Below are 15,550 nucleotides of genomic sequence, written 5' to 3'. Positions count from 1 at the left end.
TGGCCATGCTCAGGGAGAGGAGTGGTTCCCCTGCTGCACTGTGGGTCCCTCCCCAGGGAGACAGTTCTGCAGGAGCTTCTCCCATGTGAGTCCATTTCAGGGGCAGCAGCCCTCTGCAAACTGCTGCAGTGTGAGTCCATGCCAAGGACAACAGTCCTTCCCAAACTGCTGCAGCATGGGTCACTCTTCCAGGGGGTGCATTCCTCCAGGGACAGGCTGCTCCAGCCTGGGAGCAGGGCCCCTCTCTCCATGGCTCTCCTGCAGGGTGCCTGCCTCTCCAGTGCCTGGACCACCTCCTGCCCCTCCTTCTGCACTGACCTGGATGTCTGCAGAGTTGTTCTTCTCACATGTTCTCCCTCTGCTCTCCTCTGACTGGAGTTAAAACTGTGTCACAATCTCTATTTTGATTTCTTTTCCAATCTGTTATCGCAGAGGCATTGCCACCATTTGTAACTGGCCCAGCCTTTGCCAGCAGCAGGTCCATCTTTGAAGCCACCAGGAATTGGCTGTGCCAGACTATCGAAGTGAAGGGGAGACGACCATCCTTTAATGCATCGAACTCCGATTTATTGATCGATCAGTCACTTTAAATAACAGTGTTAATTAACTTCATGCATATTCCAAAATCCAGGTTCATGATAGGCTAACAGAGAAAACTCTATCCACTCCTTTTGTTTTACAATACCTATAATTGTTTATTAAAAACAAAACCAGTGTTCTCACTGTGATATGAAATGTTCCCAAAACTTCCATATCTGTTCCCAGGGTGCCATCTTTTCCCAGTGAGGGTGTTTTGCTTGTTATGGGAAGACTGTCTGAGAACCTTATTGTTTATAAAGTGATACATGAGAGAGTCTAATTGTTTATAGTAATCAGCCTGGGAACTGCTTTTGGAACTGCTTCGCAACTACCTTTTACTGTTCTCTCAACTGTATGCCTTCATGGCCTTTTTCTTTAAGCCATACTTGAACTAAACTCTCCGCATCAGACACGGTGGAAGCTTCCAGCAGCTTCTCAAAGGAGCCGTCCCTGTGCCCCCCTGTGAAATACAAAGCTGTGTTTCGTGTCAGGTACATACTGGCAACATGGTATTTGTGATTGTAATATGGGTGGAAACCGACCATGGGACAGTTATAAAGACAAATTTTAATAATTACTGAGGCAAGTAAAGCATGAAAGAAGGCCTTTGAACCTATCTTTTGTTCGTAATTAGCCTTTATAAGTCTTAAGTTGACTTAGGAGCATTTGAATTAAAGCGTTAAGGATGTTGCTTTTTGACAGGAACTTTCTGCTTGTAGCTAAGCCTTAAAGAGTTTTGCAGTAATAACCTTTTGAAGTATAATTTTAGAATATTGCTTGTAGTAAGGGTGTTTGAAACTATAGCTTTAGAATATATGAAAAGAAACATGCTTATCTCACATCCTAACAAAACAGTGAAAAGCAGCTTGAGAAAGGAAGATGAACATCAACTCAAGGAATAATAGTTTCGACCAAGGGAAGCTGGACATCACTGTTTTGAGATTTATAGTCTCTGCAATTAAAAGGTGGATCCACATCTGGAATCTGGACCACACCATCTGGGAGATTAATTCCTTCTTTCGGAAACCGAACCACCACCATCTGGGGATACTCCTTTCTGGGATACATCCTGAGAAAAAATACATCACAATAGGTATAGAATTGTGACATAAAAATTGGGAATAGAAACTGCTGAGAAAGCTGAGTACCCCTATAAATACCTGTAAGCCTCAGCTATCAGTGTGCAGTTGGAGGGAAAGCATCCCCCACTGTACCCAGCGCTGTATTGCTCTTACTTTACCATATTAATTAATTAATTAATTAATTGCTGCTTGAATATTGGCCTTGTCAAGGTTCTCATTTATAACACCCCTGTGGTGGAAGCTGGGAGAGAAGAAGGGGACGCTGGCCTGTCCCTCAGGGGAGGCAGGGCTCATTTGTTAACTGCCCGTGCCTCCCAGCTGAAAACTTTCAAACTCAGTGTTTTTCTGGGACACAACATTTTTCACAGGCTGATTCACGTTTGGTCAGGGGCTTCTCGCTGAGATTTGGGGTGCCTGACTCCCCTCACGTGCACCAGCGGCGTGGGGGATGTGGCTCCCAGAGGTGCTGCCTCTGGCCACAAGCCCGGAGGGGATGGGGGTGATGTTGAGGAGCAGAAAACAGGAACACGGGAATTTGAATCATGGGGTTCGGTGGGGGGGTGGACAGCGAGCATCGCTCACTTGTTCTGGGGAAAGAAGACCTGCAGATCCGGGATGGAGATGCCTGGGAAAGCTTCTCCTTCCCAGCCGCCAGTGTGCACTGGTGGTTCTGGGGGGAGAGGGAAAAAGCGTTCGGTCACTCCTGCTGCCGAGGCACTGGCAGCACGGTGGTGGTGGGCTGTGAGAACAAAGACCCCGCCCTGCAGGCCAGGTCTGGGCTGTTTGGCCTGCCCACCACCAGGTTTGGGGGCTTTGATCCCCCTACTCAGGCCTGGGGCTCTGTTCTGTGGGCCAGGCCTTGGGTCCTTGGTCTGCCCACTCGGACTGGGGCCAGGGACTCTGTCCCACCCAGTGGTGCAGGTCCAAAAAAATCCTCTGCTGCTGCTGCTGATCATTCTGGGAAAAAAAAATAAAAGAAAGAAAAAAAAAAAAAGAAAATAAAGAAAGAATAGAAAGGTGGTCAGAGCTACCAGCTCAAAGTACTGGAAAGCCACGAGTCAGACTCAGCCTAAGTGATTCAAGTAAGGGCTGTGGCCAAGGCATTCCAGAAATTTTCTCAATATTGTTTCATAAATATCAATGGATTTTTATTTTATTTTATTTTATTTTTAGTTATTGGTGATTTTTCTTTAGCAGTTCTTTGTTTCAGGATTCTGCAAGTCTGTTTCAGGACCAAAAGGGATCATTCAGGGATGTCAAAGATCTACACCTTCAGTGACTCAGATTGTACTGGGATGCTACAGGGATCATACTGGGAGCAGCTGGGCCCATGCTGGGGGCAGACTGCGATCACACTGAGGGAGACTGGATCATACTGGGATCATACTGGGATGGAGTAGGAGCCTGCAGGGGGCAATTGAGACCATATTGGGGACAGATGGGATATACTGGGAGTGACTGGTGTGGGATCTCAGCACCTCAGGATGGAGGTGCAGAGTGACCGAGACCACCCTTGGGGGGCTCGGGAGTCCTGGAATGTTGCCAGAAGTGTCTGGTGGCTGGACTTTGATCCTACACAGGAGATGACACCTGTATGAGGACTGGGAGGATTTTACTGGGTGAATGGTGAAGGGATAAGTTAGTTAGAGTATAAAACACAGGGTTTAGGATTTCTGTACAAGGGGGGTCTAGAGAAGTAAGATGGAGGAATTGGGGCGTGTCCTGTCCTTCTTCTTCTTCTTCTTGGCCTCCATTTTCTGTGGTGATGGTGGCACTTTGGGATTGGTCTTACTAGAAGTGCACCGGTTAATAAGAGTAGAAGGTATTGGGGAAAAATTATAAATATTGTACACGTAACTTCGGGTATAAAGATAAGTGACCGCCCCAGGGGCTGCGGAGTGTGCCCATGGCTGACTTGCTGTGCAGACCTCTGTCGGGCTGAAAGAAAATCTTTTAGATAAACAATTAATAAACACTGAGACCGAAACAGGATCAGAAGTCTCTCCTCGTCCTTTGAAGCGCGGGCTGTCCAAGGCCACTCTGGGCCTTTCCAGGTCTTTGAAACAGCCGAGAAACCGACAAGTGGCATCCCTGAACTAAACTGGTCATAAATCAGCCAGCAGGAGAAACAGAAAACCAAAAAGCATAAATCAACCTAAATAGGCCGGGAAGAGAAAAATGAAAACCGACAACTGGGATCATTCTGAGGGTGACCAGGAGCAGCTCTGAGCAACTGGGATCATGCAAGGAGCAACTGGGAGGAACTGGTAGTGACTGGGTGCATGTTGGGGGTGATTGAAAGCAACTGGACTTACACTGGGATGAACTGGGATCATGCTGGAGGTGACTGGGATCATACTGGTAGTGTGAGTGCAGCTACACTGAGGCTGACTGGGAGTGGTTGTGAGCAAATGGGATCATGCTGGAAGGAACTGGGAGTGACTGGGAACCTGCTGGGAGTAACTGGAATATGCTGGGAGAGATTGAAACCACAGTGGGGGGAAATGGGAGCAACTGGAACCACATTGGATGATGATGGGAGGAGCTGTGCCCGTGCTGGGGTCATACTGGAACTGACTGCGATCATACTTGGAGTGACTTGAAAAGTATTAGGGATATCTGAGAATGACTGGGATCCTACTGGAATCTGACTGGGAGTATCTAGAAAGGTGCTGGCTGTAACCGGAACCATGGTGGAGGTGAGTGGCAGCAACTGGGCGCATACTGGGAATGACAGAGGGTCACTGGGCAGGACTGGAATCATACTGGGAGGATCTGGGAGTGACTGGAGTCATACTGGGGGGGACTGGGTGCAACTGGGATCATCCTGAGAGCCGCTGGGATCCTGACTGGAGGGTACTGGGAGCTACTGGGCCCATGTTAGGAGGAAAATGTGGACATAATTTCAAAAGTGGGAGCAACTGGGATCAACTGGAAGGTACTGGAACCATGTTAAGGGGACTAAGGACACAACTGGGGCAACTGGGTTTGTACTGGGAGCAACTGGGACTACACTTTGGGCAACTGCCAGAAACTGGGATCATGCTGGAGGCAACTGGGAGGAACTGGGAGTAACTGGGATCATTCTGAGCTAACCAAAACCTCACTTGGCCATCTGGGATATACTGGGAGACTCTGTGACCATACTGGGAGCACTGGAGCCACAGTGGGAACAGCTGGGACCATGCTGGGGGCAACTGGGAGTGAGTGGGACCATGCTGAGAGGGACTAGGACTATTCGAGGGACAACTGGGATCATACTGGCAGGAACTGGGAACAACTGGAACTATTCTGGCAGCAGCTGGGGTCATACTGGGATCACAGTGGGAACAGCTGGGTGCATGCTGGGTGAGACTGGGATCAAAATGAGGGCAACTGGAATCGTACTGGGATTGACTGGTAGTGGCTGTGGGCAACTGGAATCAGGTTGAAAGCAACTGGGGGAAGTGGGAGTGACTGGGAGCATGCTGGGGGTGACTGGGATATACTGGGAGAGACTGGGAGGCATGAGGATCATACTGGACACTACTGGGGTCCTGCTGGCATTGACAGGGAGCAACTGGGATCCCACTGGGGGCCACTGGCATCATTCTGGGAGTGACTGGGATCATACTGGGATTGTAGTGGGTGTCAATAGACCCTGACTGGGGTTACTGGGAGCTACCAGGCCCATGTTGGAAGCTTCCTGTGCACACACTGGGAGGAACTGGGAGCAACTGGGAATGACAGAATGCATGCTGGTGACAACTGGGATGTCCTGGCAGTGACTGGGATAAAACTGGGGCCAGCTGAACCACGCTGAGGTAACTGGGAGTGCCTGGCAATGACTACGAGTATGTTCAGGCAACTGGGATATACTGGGAGTGCCTGAGACCATGCAGGTGGTGACTGGGACTGGACTGGGAGCCACTGGGAATGTGCTGGGGGGAACTGGGACCACACGGCGGGCAACTGGGGGCAATTGTGAGTGACTGGGGCTCTGCTGGGAGAGACTGGCATCATACTGGGATCTTACTGGGATCATACTGGGAGTGAGTGGGAGCAGCGTGATGGCTCCATTGCTGGGTCTGGAGGCGCTCCTGGGAGGCCAGGGGGCAGTGGGACCCCCAGCACCGGGACCCTGAACCACCATTGCCAGGACCGGGAATCCCCTGCTCCCCTTATCCTGCACAGGGACCCCCTGAATCCCCCATTCCTGGACATCAGGACCCCCTGCTCCCCTTTTCCTGGCCATCCCATGGCTCCCAGCCTCCAGACTGGCCATGGGCTTGACCCTGGGATGCCTGGAATGCCTTGGACCCCCATTCCTGCCTTTCCCAGCCCCCAGCCCCAGCTTTGTGCAAAACCAGAGACCCCCTGAACTGCCTGGGTGTCCCCACCCTGGCACCCCCTTTTTGGGAAACCCTGGACTCCCCTTTCCTGGGCTCAAGGATCCCCTGGAACTCGCTTTTACCTCTCCACACCCCTAGCCCCCATTTCCATGACCCAGAGACCCCCCTGCACCCCCATTCCTGAGAACCCAGACACCCTTTTACCCCTTTGCCCAGTACTGAGACACCCCCGTCCCTCGGCTGCGCCCTGTCCCTCGGCTGTGCCCTGTCCCTCAGTTGTCCCCTGTCCCTCAACTGTCCTCTGTCCCTCGGCTGTCACCCCCAGGCTGGTCCCAGTCACTTCCAGTTGCACTCAGTATGATCCAGTATCATCCTGGTCACTCCCAGTATGACCCCAGGTGAGGCTCTCACCTGCCTTCCAAACACTGGGGCTCTCTGCTTTCCTTCCCATGGAAAACAACTGTTCTCTTCAGCCAGGTGTCCATGCCCAGAATTGGGAGTTCCGCCTCCAACATTGCCTGTTGTGACAAACGGGAGGAGATTGTTGGCTGGAAATATTTCATGTGTGGCGAGAGGAAGGGGCAGGTCCAGCCTTGCCCTGCCCTGGAACTCCAGCCCTGCCCTGGAACCCCAATCCCCCCAGAGCCTCTGTCCCAGCCCAGCAGTGGCTGCCAGTCCCTGGCACAGCACAGGCAATGCTCCACAGCCACCTCTGCAGCCCCAGCCCAGCTCCTGAGGGACCAAATGAGCCCAAGGCCCACCTGGGGGAAGGACCCAGGGAGACCAAGGGGAATTTGAGACTGACCACAAGGCAAGCACACATCTTGACCCTACCTCCTCTTGGAATTTCCATCTGAACACTGCTGGAATCCAGGAGTTGGTAGCTGTGTGTGTGCTCCTCTGTATTTTCTTTTATTACTTTCTCTCTTTCTGTGTTTTCTTTTCCTTCTTCTAATTCCCTCTTCTTGCAAATTTTAAGTAACTTAAAATTGAACACGCTTACAGTTTGTGAAGGTGAAGGGGCCAAGTTAATGCTTTGAGAAGTGTTTTGTGTTGATTGAATGTCATATTAAACCTTTTGCCAAAGTTTCTCTGATTTTCTAAAGTTTCCAGTAAAAGCTGTTTTGTTGTTTGGAGCTCCTAAGAATCTTTTGTTGGTATTTCTCCAGTGAGTCCAACTCAGAGTACGCAGAGAATTGTAATTAATTTTAAATTGCTCCTTGAGAGAGTTGTTTAGTGGATGGGGGTCAGGGCTTGTGTATCCTGCTTGGCACAGCCCAGGCAGGGCGTTCCCAGCCACATTCCACACTCCATTTCCCAGCTGGAGCTGCTGGTGCCTCTGAGTTGTGCTGCCCCAGCCCCAGGGACGCTCTCCTTGTCTGCCCATTCCCCCACGGTCTCTGGGCAGGGATGGCCTCAGTGGGGGCTGCTGACATCCTCAGCAACTTGGAGGCTGCTGCAGAATTTTCCTGCTCCAGAGGCTTGTTCAGCCTTCAGCTCTTCAGTGCAGGAATTCAGTGTCCCAGGGCTCATTACCATTCCGAACACCTTAAAAACCAAAGCCTCTGGGAATAAATTGCTTTTAATTTTCCAAATCACTTGTTCAGCCTTCAGCTCTTCAGTTCAAGAATTCAGTGGCCCAGGGCTCGTTGACATTCAGAACACCTTAACAAGCCAAGCCTCTGGGAATAATTTGATTTCAGTTTTCAAATCATCTGTGGTTAATTTGACCCATTTCAGTAGTGTGTTCAAGCAGAATATATTCTATTTACAAAGATATTGAGAAAACTTTTTTTAGGTCCTGCTTAGGTTTTTTTTCCTGTTCATAAATCAATACGTGTGATCTCCAATTGACATTGAATCCAAGTACCTCCTCACCTCCTCATGCAATTTGAACAGAGATGAAAATCAAGACCCTTCATGGCTGACAATCAATCAGACTCTGTCCCTACCCCCACCGCACCATTTCCCCCATCCCAGCCCTGGCATTCAGAGCAGCCTTGTGCAAATCTGATCTCCCTCCAGCCCAGGCTGCACCTGCAGCTTTCAGCTCCTTGGCTCCAGCTCCCACCTGCTTTCCTTGGAGAAGGAGCTGCCCGAGACACAGAGGAATGTTCATCTCTTGTCAGCCAACAAAGCCAGGGGAAGGCACGGCTCTATCAAATGCAAAAGTCATTCATCTGCTGGATATTAAATCCACTTTGCACAGCAGAAAGCCTCAGAACAATGGAAAGCACCTTCTGGGAGTGACTGGGAGTGACTGCCCAGCACAGATCCTAAAGTCCCCCCAAACCCTCCCTGCCCCAATTCTGCCCAGATTTGCTCTTTGCGCACTAGTCACAGGCTGAAGTCAGGAGCTCCCTCCATGCCCAGAGGGAGGAAAAGAGAGAAATGGGATGAAGAGCTCTCCTGCGCAGAGCCAAGGTCCAAGTGCCCCTGCAGTGGGAACCACAACTCATCAGGTTTGTGTCCTTTGGGCTCAGGGCCTGGTGACACTCAGAGGCACAGGAAGGTTTCTTGCCAACAAACACAAGTTTTACATTTGAACAGTTTAATAACCATCACAGCTCTTCTCTCAGCTCTCTGGAATGTCCCAGCAGCATCTGACATGTCCACCATCCCCAATAGATTTTTATGCAGGAACAGTTTTAGACATAGATATAAGAAAAGGTAATTCTGTGATAGATATAAAGACAATTAAGATGTCGCCTTATGTGACATTTAATTAAATTTCAGAAAGTTTGGGCAACTCCCTGAAGCTCAAAGCATGAAACCAGTCAGTTATGAGGCACTTGAATGACCACAGAGCATCTGGTGGAGGAAATCTGGGACTAGCTGCTCTGGTGAAGAGACGTCCTTAGACATGGCCATTTAACCAAGAGAGATGGAAGCACTTGATGGAAAAGAGAGGGATTAAATAATAGACTGATTATTGGTGACACAAGTAGATGGGAAGATCAGTATTTCTTCTCCTGCCATCAGTAGGCTTCCAGGAAATCCCCGTTTTTGGTGGGAAAAGGTTGCCATTCCTTAAGAGTACTCAAATTGCACAGATAATCAATATTTGCTTGTATATTATGGAACAAACAGGTTTTTAAACCTGAGCCCCTTTCCAGGCAGACATCAGTTGTGTGCCCATGAAAAGGCAGGGCCACTTGTGCCCTGAGGTGCCCAGCTTCGATTGGATCACTCCGAGAGCACCTGAGAGAGAGCAGAGCACCTTGCAAGTTGCAGGTCCCTGACAGCCTCGCAGGGCTCCTGTCCCATCAACATCTGCTTTGCTCCAGTCTGAAAAAGCGCCCAGCATGGTGCCGGGATCATCAGAGAGCTGAGCTGTGTGCTGGAATTCAATGCCCTCCCCTTCCCACAGCAGCCCTGCATTTCCCTCCTGCAGCCTTGGTCTCCAGCACAGCCGTGGAGGCTCTTTGGGCTCTGGACTGTTCCTGCAGCCCCCAAGGGCAGCTGAGCTCTGCCTTTGGCACAGTCAGGCCTGGCCAGCGCAGGCCATGCTCAGCAATTGCTTGTGTGTGCCTGGCCTTGCTGTCAGCCCCGGCAGTGGCTGCGTGGCCCCTTTGTGGCCCTGTGCTGGCCCGGCCATGGTGGCCCAGCCCCTGTGCAGGCCCAGCCCAGGGCAGAAGCATTGCGGCTGGGAACAGCCCCTGTGCTGTGGTGCCCACAGCAGCCTTGGGGCTCTGTGCCCCATGGCCTCCCTGCTGGGCAGCCTCTGCCAGCTCCTGCAGAGCCCATGGCCCCTCTGGGGCTGCACAGACAGCCCTGCCCCGGGCTCTGCCAGCCTCTGGGCCAGCAGAGAGGCAGCCAGGGCCGGCCATGGCCAGGAACAGGCCCTGAACCCCGCAGGAGGATGGAGCTGGGCCACAGCCAAACTCAGCCCAGGCCAAAGCTGAGCTCAGCAGCCAGGGCTGCCAATGCATGGGGACAGAGGCTGGTGCTGGCAAATGTCCTGGGCCCCCTCCCGGCTCCGCTCATGCCACCAAGGACACCGAGCAGCCTCCTCTCTGGGCCACTTGCCTGTTTGCAATGCCTTGCACAGGTGCTGGCCCTGCCCCACAATGCCTGGCCTGAGTCCTGCCCCTGCACGCTCAGCCAGGCTGAGATGGACACTGATGGTTTCTGGGCCAGGCTCTCTGAGCCCAGACCAGCTCCCTGCAAGCTCTGCCAGCTGACCTGAGCTCTGGGCAGCACCAAGGGCCTCTCCTCAGCCCAGCCCAGCTGGCTCTGGCCCCACAGCTCTGCTCTGGCCAGGCTGCTCTCTGCACCGCCCCACGGCCTCAGCCCCTTGCAAGGGCACAGCAGCAGCTGCAGCTGCCACAGGACTCAGCCCCAGCCATGGGGGAAGGTGCTTGGCCAAGGCCAAAGGAGGCTCCCTGGTTGCCCTGCTCCCCTCGGGCTGAGGTGCTGAGGGCTCTGCAGCCCCTGCTGCCATCGCATCTGCCCAGGGCAGCACAAGAGCCCCGGCCTTGGGGCCCTCAAGAGCTGCTCCTGCTCCAGGCCCAGGGCCCATGCCAAAGTTGGGGCAGCCACAAAGCTGTGCCCATTTCTGTTCATTGCTGCTCTGATGGGGATGGATCCTCAGCCACTTGGAGGTTGCTGATGAATTTTAATCCTCGGGAGGTCTCTTCTTTCTTGAGCTCTTCAGTTCTTTAATTGAGAGAGAAAAGCTCATAAACATTTGTTCAAAGCACTCAAACAACAAAAGGCTCTGGCACTTATGTAATTTTTCAATTCTTCTGTGGTTAATTGAATATTTCAGAAATGTATTCAAAATAAATGCACTGTACTGAAAACAGAGAAAACCGGAGAGAACTGTTTGATCCAGTTTTTTTTTCCTGTTTATAGTTTGATATCAACAATGTCCAATATATATTGACACCCAGCACCTTCTAATTCAGTCTCAATAGATATGAAAATCAAGTCTCTTTAAGGCTGACAGTCAATAGTTCTTTGTCCCCACACCTCCTGACCATTTTCCTCATCCTACCCCTTGGACTCCTATGCATCAGGAACAAGGGACTCGCTGACCCTGGTAGTGTTTAAGCAAAGGCTGGATGTAGCACGCTGTGCCATGGTCTGGGTGAAAAAGTGGTGTTGCGTCCCAGGTTGGATTTGATGCTCTCCAAGGTCTTTTGCAGCCTGGTTGATTCTCTGATGATTGTGACACTGCAGGACCCTGGGGATGCAAGGGGCCATTGTGACACTGCGGGGCCTGGTGGCACTAAGGGAACAATGGTGACACTGTGTGTGACATGGCAGCACAGAGCCAAGGGGCCATTGTGACACGGTGGGGCTGAATGGAAGCAAAGAGTCCATGGTGACAGTTTGGGTCCTCCTGGAACCACAGAGGCCACTGTGACACTGCGGGGCCTTGTGGAACCAAGGGGCCATTGTGCCACTGTGGAACCAAGGAGACCCTTAGTAGAGCATGGGGACAATGGAATCAAGTGGGCATTGCAGCATTGCAAGGACTCTGGGAACTGAGGGAACAATTGTGACACTGTGGTGCCCTGTGGAACGAAAGCGTCCCTGGTGACACGGCAGGATCTTGTGTCGCCAGGGCTCCATTGTGACACTGCAGCACCTAGGAATTCATTGTGGCAATCTGAGGCCTCATGGAACCAAGAGGCCACTGTGACCCTGCAGGGCCTTGTGGAACCATGCAGAGCTTTGTGACAGAGCAGGACCTGGTGTCATGATGGGGCTATTGTGACACTGCAGGGCCCCATAGAACCAAGGGCCAGTGCAGCTCCTCAGGGACTCCTGGAATGAAGGAAACATGTTTGACACCGTGGTGACCCTTGGGACCAGGAGGCCATTGTGACACTATGGAACCAAGGAGAGCATTGCTGCACTGCCAGACCTCATGGAACCAAGGATCCATTGTGACACTACAGGGCCTGGGGGACATGGTGATATTGTGACACCAAGGGATGGCAGGGAACCAAAAGGAACATTGTGACACTGGGAGGCCTCATGGAATCATGGACACCATTGGGACACTCTGGGGCCTCATGGAACTGTGGTGACACCAAGTTGTCTGGGAGTGCAGATCTGCTGGAGGGTAGGAATGCTCTGCACAGGGCCCTGGACAGGCTGGATCCAGGGCTCAAATCCAACAAGGTGAGGTTTAACAAGTCCAAGTCCTGCACTTTGGCCACAACAACCCCTGCAGTGCTGCAGGCTGGGAACAGAGTGGCTGGAGAGCAGCCAGGCAAGAAAGGGACCTGCAGGGACTGATGGACAGCAGGCTGGGCATGAGGCAGCAGTGTGCCCAGGTGGGCAAGAAGGCCAATGGCTCCTGGCTGGATCAGGAATGGTGTGGCCAGCAGGAGCAGGGCAGGGATTCTTCCCCTGTGCTCAGCGCTGGTTGAGCAGCTCCTTAAATGCTGTGTCCAGTTCTGGGCTCCCCAATTTAGGATGGACATGTAGGGGCTGGAGCATTTCCAGAGAAGGCCAACAAGGTTGGGGAGGGGTCTGGAACACAAGAGCTTTGAGGAGTGGCTAAGGGAGCTGGGGTTGTCATGGAGAAGAGGAGGTTCAGGGGAGACAAGGCAGTTTCAAGGCACAGGTTGGACTTGATGATCTCCAAGGTCTTTTCCCACCTTGCTGACGCTAGGATTCTCTGAAACCACCCTTTGAGCAGTTGCAGGATGAGCCCTGGGCCTCCCCTTGAGAAGCTCCAGCAGCCCAGGTCCCTCAGATTCTTCTGCCAGCCCCAAAGCCCATCCTGTCAGTCCTGCAGATCCTCTGCAGCTCCTCCTCACTGCCCAGAACAGGGAGCCCCAGAGCCAGACACAGCAGCCCAGATGTGCCCTCCTGGCCTGGGGTGCCTCTGGCAAGGGAGCAGCACGAGGCACTGCAGGAGCCTGCAGACAATTCCTGCAGCACTTGTAGGATGATCCTGCTGCCCAAGGGACGTTCCCATGGTGCAAAGTCAGGAACTGCAATGGGGAGTGGGGCCAGAGAGGAAAGGGCAAACAGAGATGGGATGTTTGCAGGGCGGGGAACGGGGCTGGGCAACAAGAAGAAATCTGGACCAAGGAAGAGTAAAGAAAGCCAAGATGAAGCCAAGGAAATGCTCAGGGCAGTTTGGGGGTGGATGCCAGGCAGTCCTGGCTCTGAGCAACAGCGTCTGCAGTGGGACAGCAAACTCCCAGCTGATGGGAACAAACTTACTGGCTGACTGCAGAGGCCAGGACAAAGCTGAGTGGTTTCCCTGGTGTCCCCCCAACCCTTGCTGGCCCCAGGGGCTGATTTGTGCCTCTCGAGCATGTCCCCATACCAACAGCCTGGGGCTGCTCATGGGGCTTTCTGTTCTGAGCATTGGCCTGGCTGTGTTCTTGAGAGAGCCTGGGCAAGGAGCCTGGAGCCCCCAGGCCCTGGCCTGAAGCGTCAGCGCTGCCCCAGCAGTGCCCATGGCCTGTCCCTGCTGCAGCCCCGGCACAGCCCCACGGCTGTGCCCGGCCCCGAGAGCACTCAGGCCCTGCAGCAACACCAGGGCCACCAGGGCAGCGGGGCAGGGCCATGGCAGCAGCACTGGCAACACCAAGTGCTGCTGCTGCTGGGCACAGCTGCTGTGCCAGCACTGACGTGCCCCAGCTCTGCACACAGACATTGCTGCTGCAGCTCCAGAGAAGACAACAAAAGTGGGATCTCCAGGGAAATCTTTGCTGGACTGTGGCAGTGAGGAGCTATGTTCTTGATAGCTTCATATGAAATACATCCTTTTTTTCATTTAAAGGTATCAAGAGCACAGCTCCTCACTGACACAGTCTACAGGTCACAGTAGACCTGTGGAGATACAAAATGAGATATGGCAAAATTGATTGCTTTCATTTGGGGACAACATTAAAAAGGTAAACAACGAAAAAGAAGCTCCAAAATGAAACCAACAAGAAGTATCAAAGACAACATTTACTACAAATTATTTTCAGAAACTGTCCAGCAGTTTAATGTTTCTTACATTGTCTAGTCATCAGTCTCCAGACTGCAGCCTTCAGCTCCTGGTTCCTCAGGCTGTAGATGAGAGGGTTCAGGGCTGGAGGCACCACCGAGTACAGAACTGTCACTGCCACATCCAGGGATGGGGAGGACATGGAGGGGGGCTTCAGGTAGGCAAAAATGCCAGTGCTGACAAACAGGGAGACCACGGCCAGGTGAGGGAGGCAGGTGGAAAAGGCTTTGTGCCGTCCCTGCTCAGAGGGGATCCTCAGCACGGCCCTGAAGATCTGCACATAGGAGAAAACAATGAACACAAAACAACCAAATATTAAAAAGACAGTAACAGCAAGAAGACCAAGTTCCCTGAGATTAGAGTGTGAGCAGGAGAGCTTTAGGATATGTGGGATTTCACAGAAGAACTGGCCCAGGGCATTCCCATGGCACAGGGGCAAGGAAAATGTAGTGGCTGTATGCAGCAGAGCAAGGAGAAAGCCACTGGCCCAGGCAGCTGCTGCCATGTGGGCACAAGCTCTGCTGCCCAGGAGGGTCCCGTAGTGCAGGGGTTTGCAGATGGACACGTAGCGGTCATAGCACATGACGGTCAGCAGATAAAACTCTGCTCCAATGAAGAACAGAAAGAAAAAGAGCTGTGTGGCACATCCAGTGTAGGAGATGTTCCTGGTGTCCCAGAGGGAATTGTGCATGGCTTTGGGGACAGTGGTGCAGATGGAGCCCAGGTCGCTGAGGGCCAGGTTGAGCAGGAAGAAGAACATGGGCGTATGCAGGTGGTGGCCGCAGGCTACGGCGCTGATGATGAGGCCGTTGCCCAGGAGGGCAGCCAGGGAGATGCCCAGCAAGAGGCAGAAGTGCAGGAGCTGCAGCTGCCGCGTGTCTGCCAATGCCAGCAGGAGGAAGTGGCTGATGGAGCTGCTGTTGGACATTTGCTGGGGCTGAACATGGAGACCTGTTCATGGAGAAAGGACAGTGACAAGTCAGGAGAAGCTGCTTTGAGCCAAACCTGGGCCATTCCCTGCAGACTGTCTTGCTGGGACTCACCCACCCTTCTTCCTTCTCTGGGAAAACCTTCACCTGGGTCCCTGCCTGAGCTCCAGTTGTGCAGGCTGAGTTTGCCAGGAGCAGCCAGGCCTGTGCATGGGGGCCCTCAAGGAGCCATCCCTGCCCCACTGCTCTGGGTTTGTGGCCATGGGGCAGAGGGACAAAGCTGGATATTCAGGATTTGTCAGAGGAACCACTCCTAATGCAGAAAGGCTTGGTAGTGTCTGCACTCCCATTTCTAAAGGAAATAGAGGGCAGGAGTTTGTTTTAGGAATTGTTTTCCTCCCCACACATCATTCCTGTCTCTCTGAGGTCAGAAATCCCCAGCATTTCGGCTGCACTCAGAGTTTCCCACTTAGAGATGTGAGAGGGAAAGTATTCCCTGTGGCTAAAGGAAGGTGAGGGGCTGGATGGGCTTGTTCCCAACTGCCCTGGCTTTGCACCTTAGGCTGCAATCAGAGCACAATCACACTCCTGGGTCAGCCTGGGATAAACCAGACCCTGCCCAGAGCAGAGGGATCCCTGAATTTCTCACTCTCTCTCAAG

General features: G+C 52.6%; 1 protein-coding gene across 1 annotated transcript in view; it reads right to left on the bottom strand.

Moving 5' to 3' along the window:
* Positions 1 to 14,508, bottom strand: part of LOC134434772 (olfactory receptor 14J1-like) — a gene marked incomplete at its 5' end in the record, with an annotated part of 56,173 nt that extends 41,665 nt beyond the window's left edge. The window contains one exon of the mRNA XM_063183385.1: positions 13,961 to 14,508. Coding sequence (XP_063039455.1) covers positions 13,961 to 14,508 — 548 coding nt within the window. The remainder of the gene's footprint in view (positions 1 to 13,960) is intronic.
* Between the last annotated feature and the right edge of the window lie 1,042 nt (positions 14,509 to 15,550).

This window comes from Melospiza melodia, unplaced genomic scaffold (assembly GCF_035770615.1).
Source record: "Melospiza melodia melodia isolate bMelMel2 unplaced genomic scaffold, bMelMel2.pri scaffold_47, whole genome shotgun sequence".
In the NCBI taxonomy this organism is placed as follows: Eukaryota; Metazoa; Chordata; class Aves; order Passeriformes; family Passerellidae; genus Melospiza; species Melospiza melodia.
Note: the sequence above shows the minus strand (reverse complement) of the source record. Positions and strands in the feature narration are given on the sequence as shown.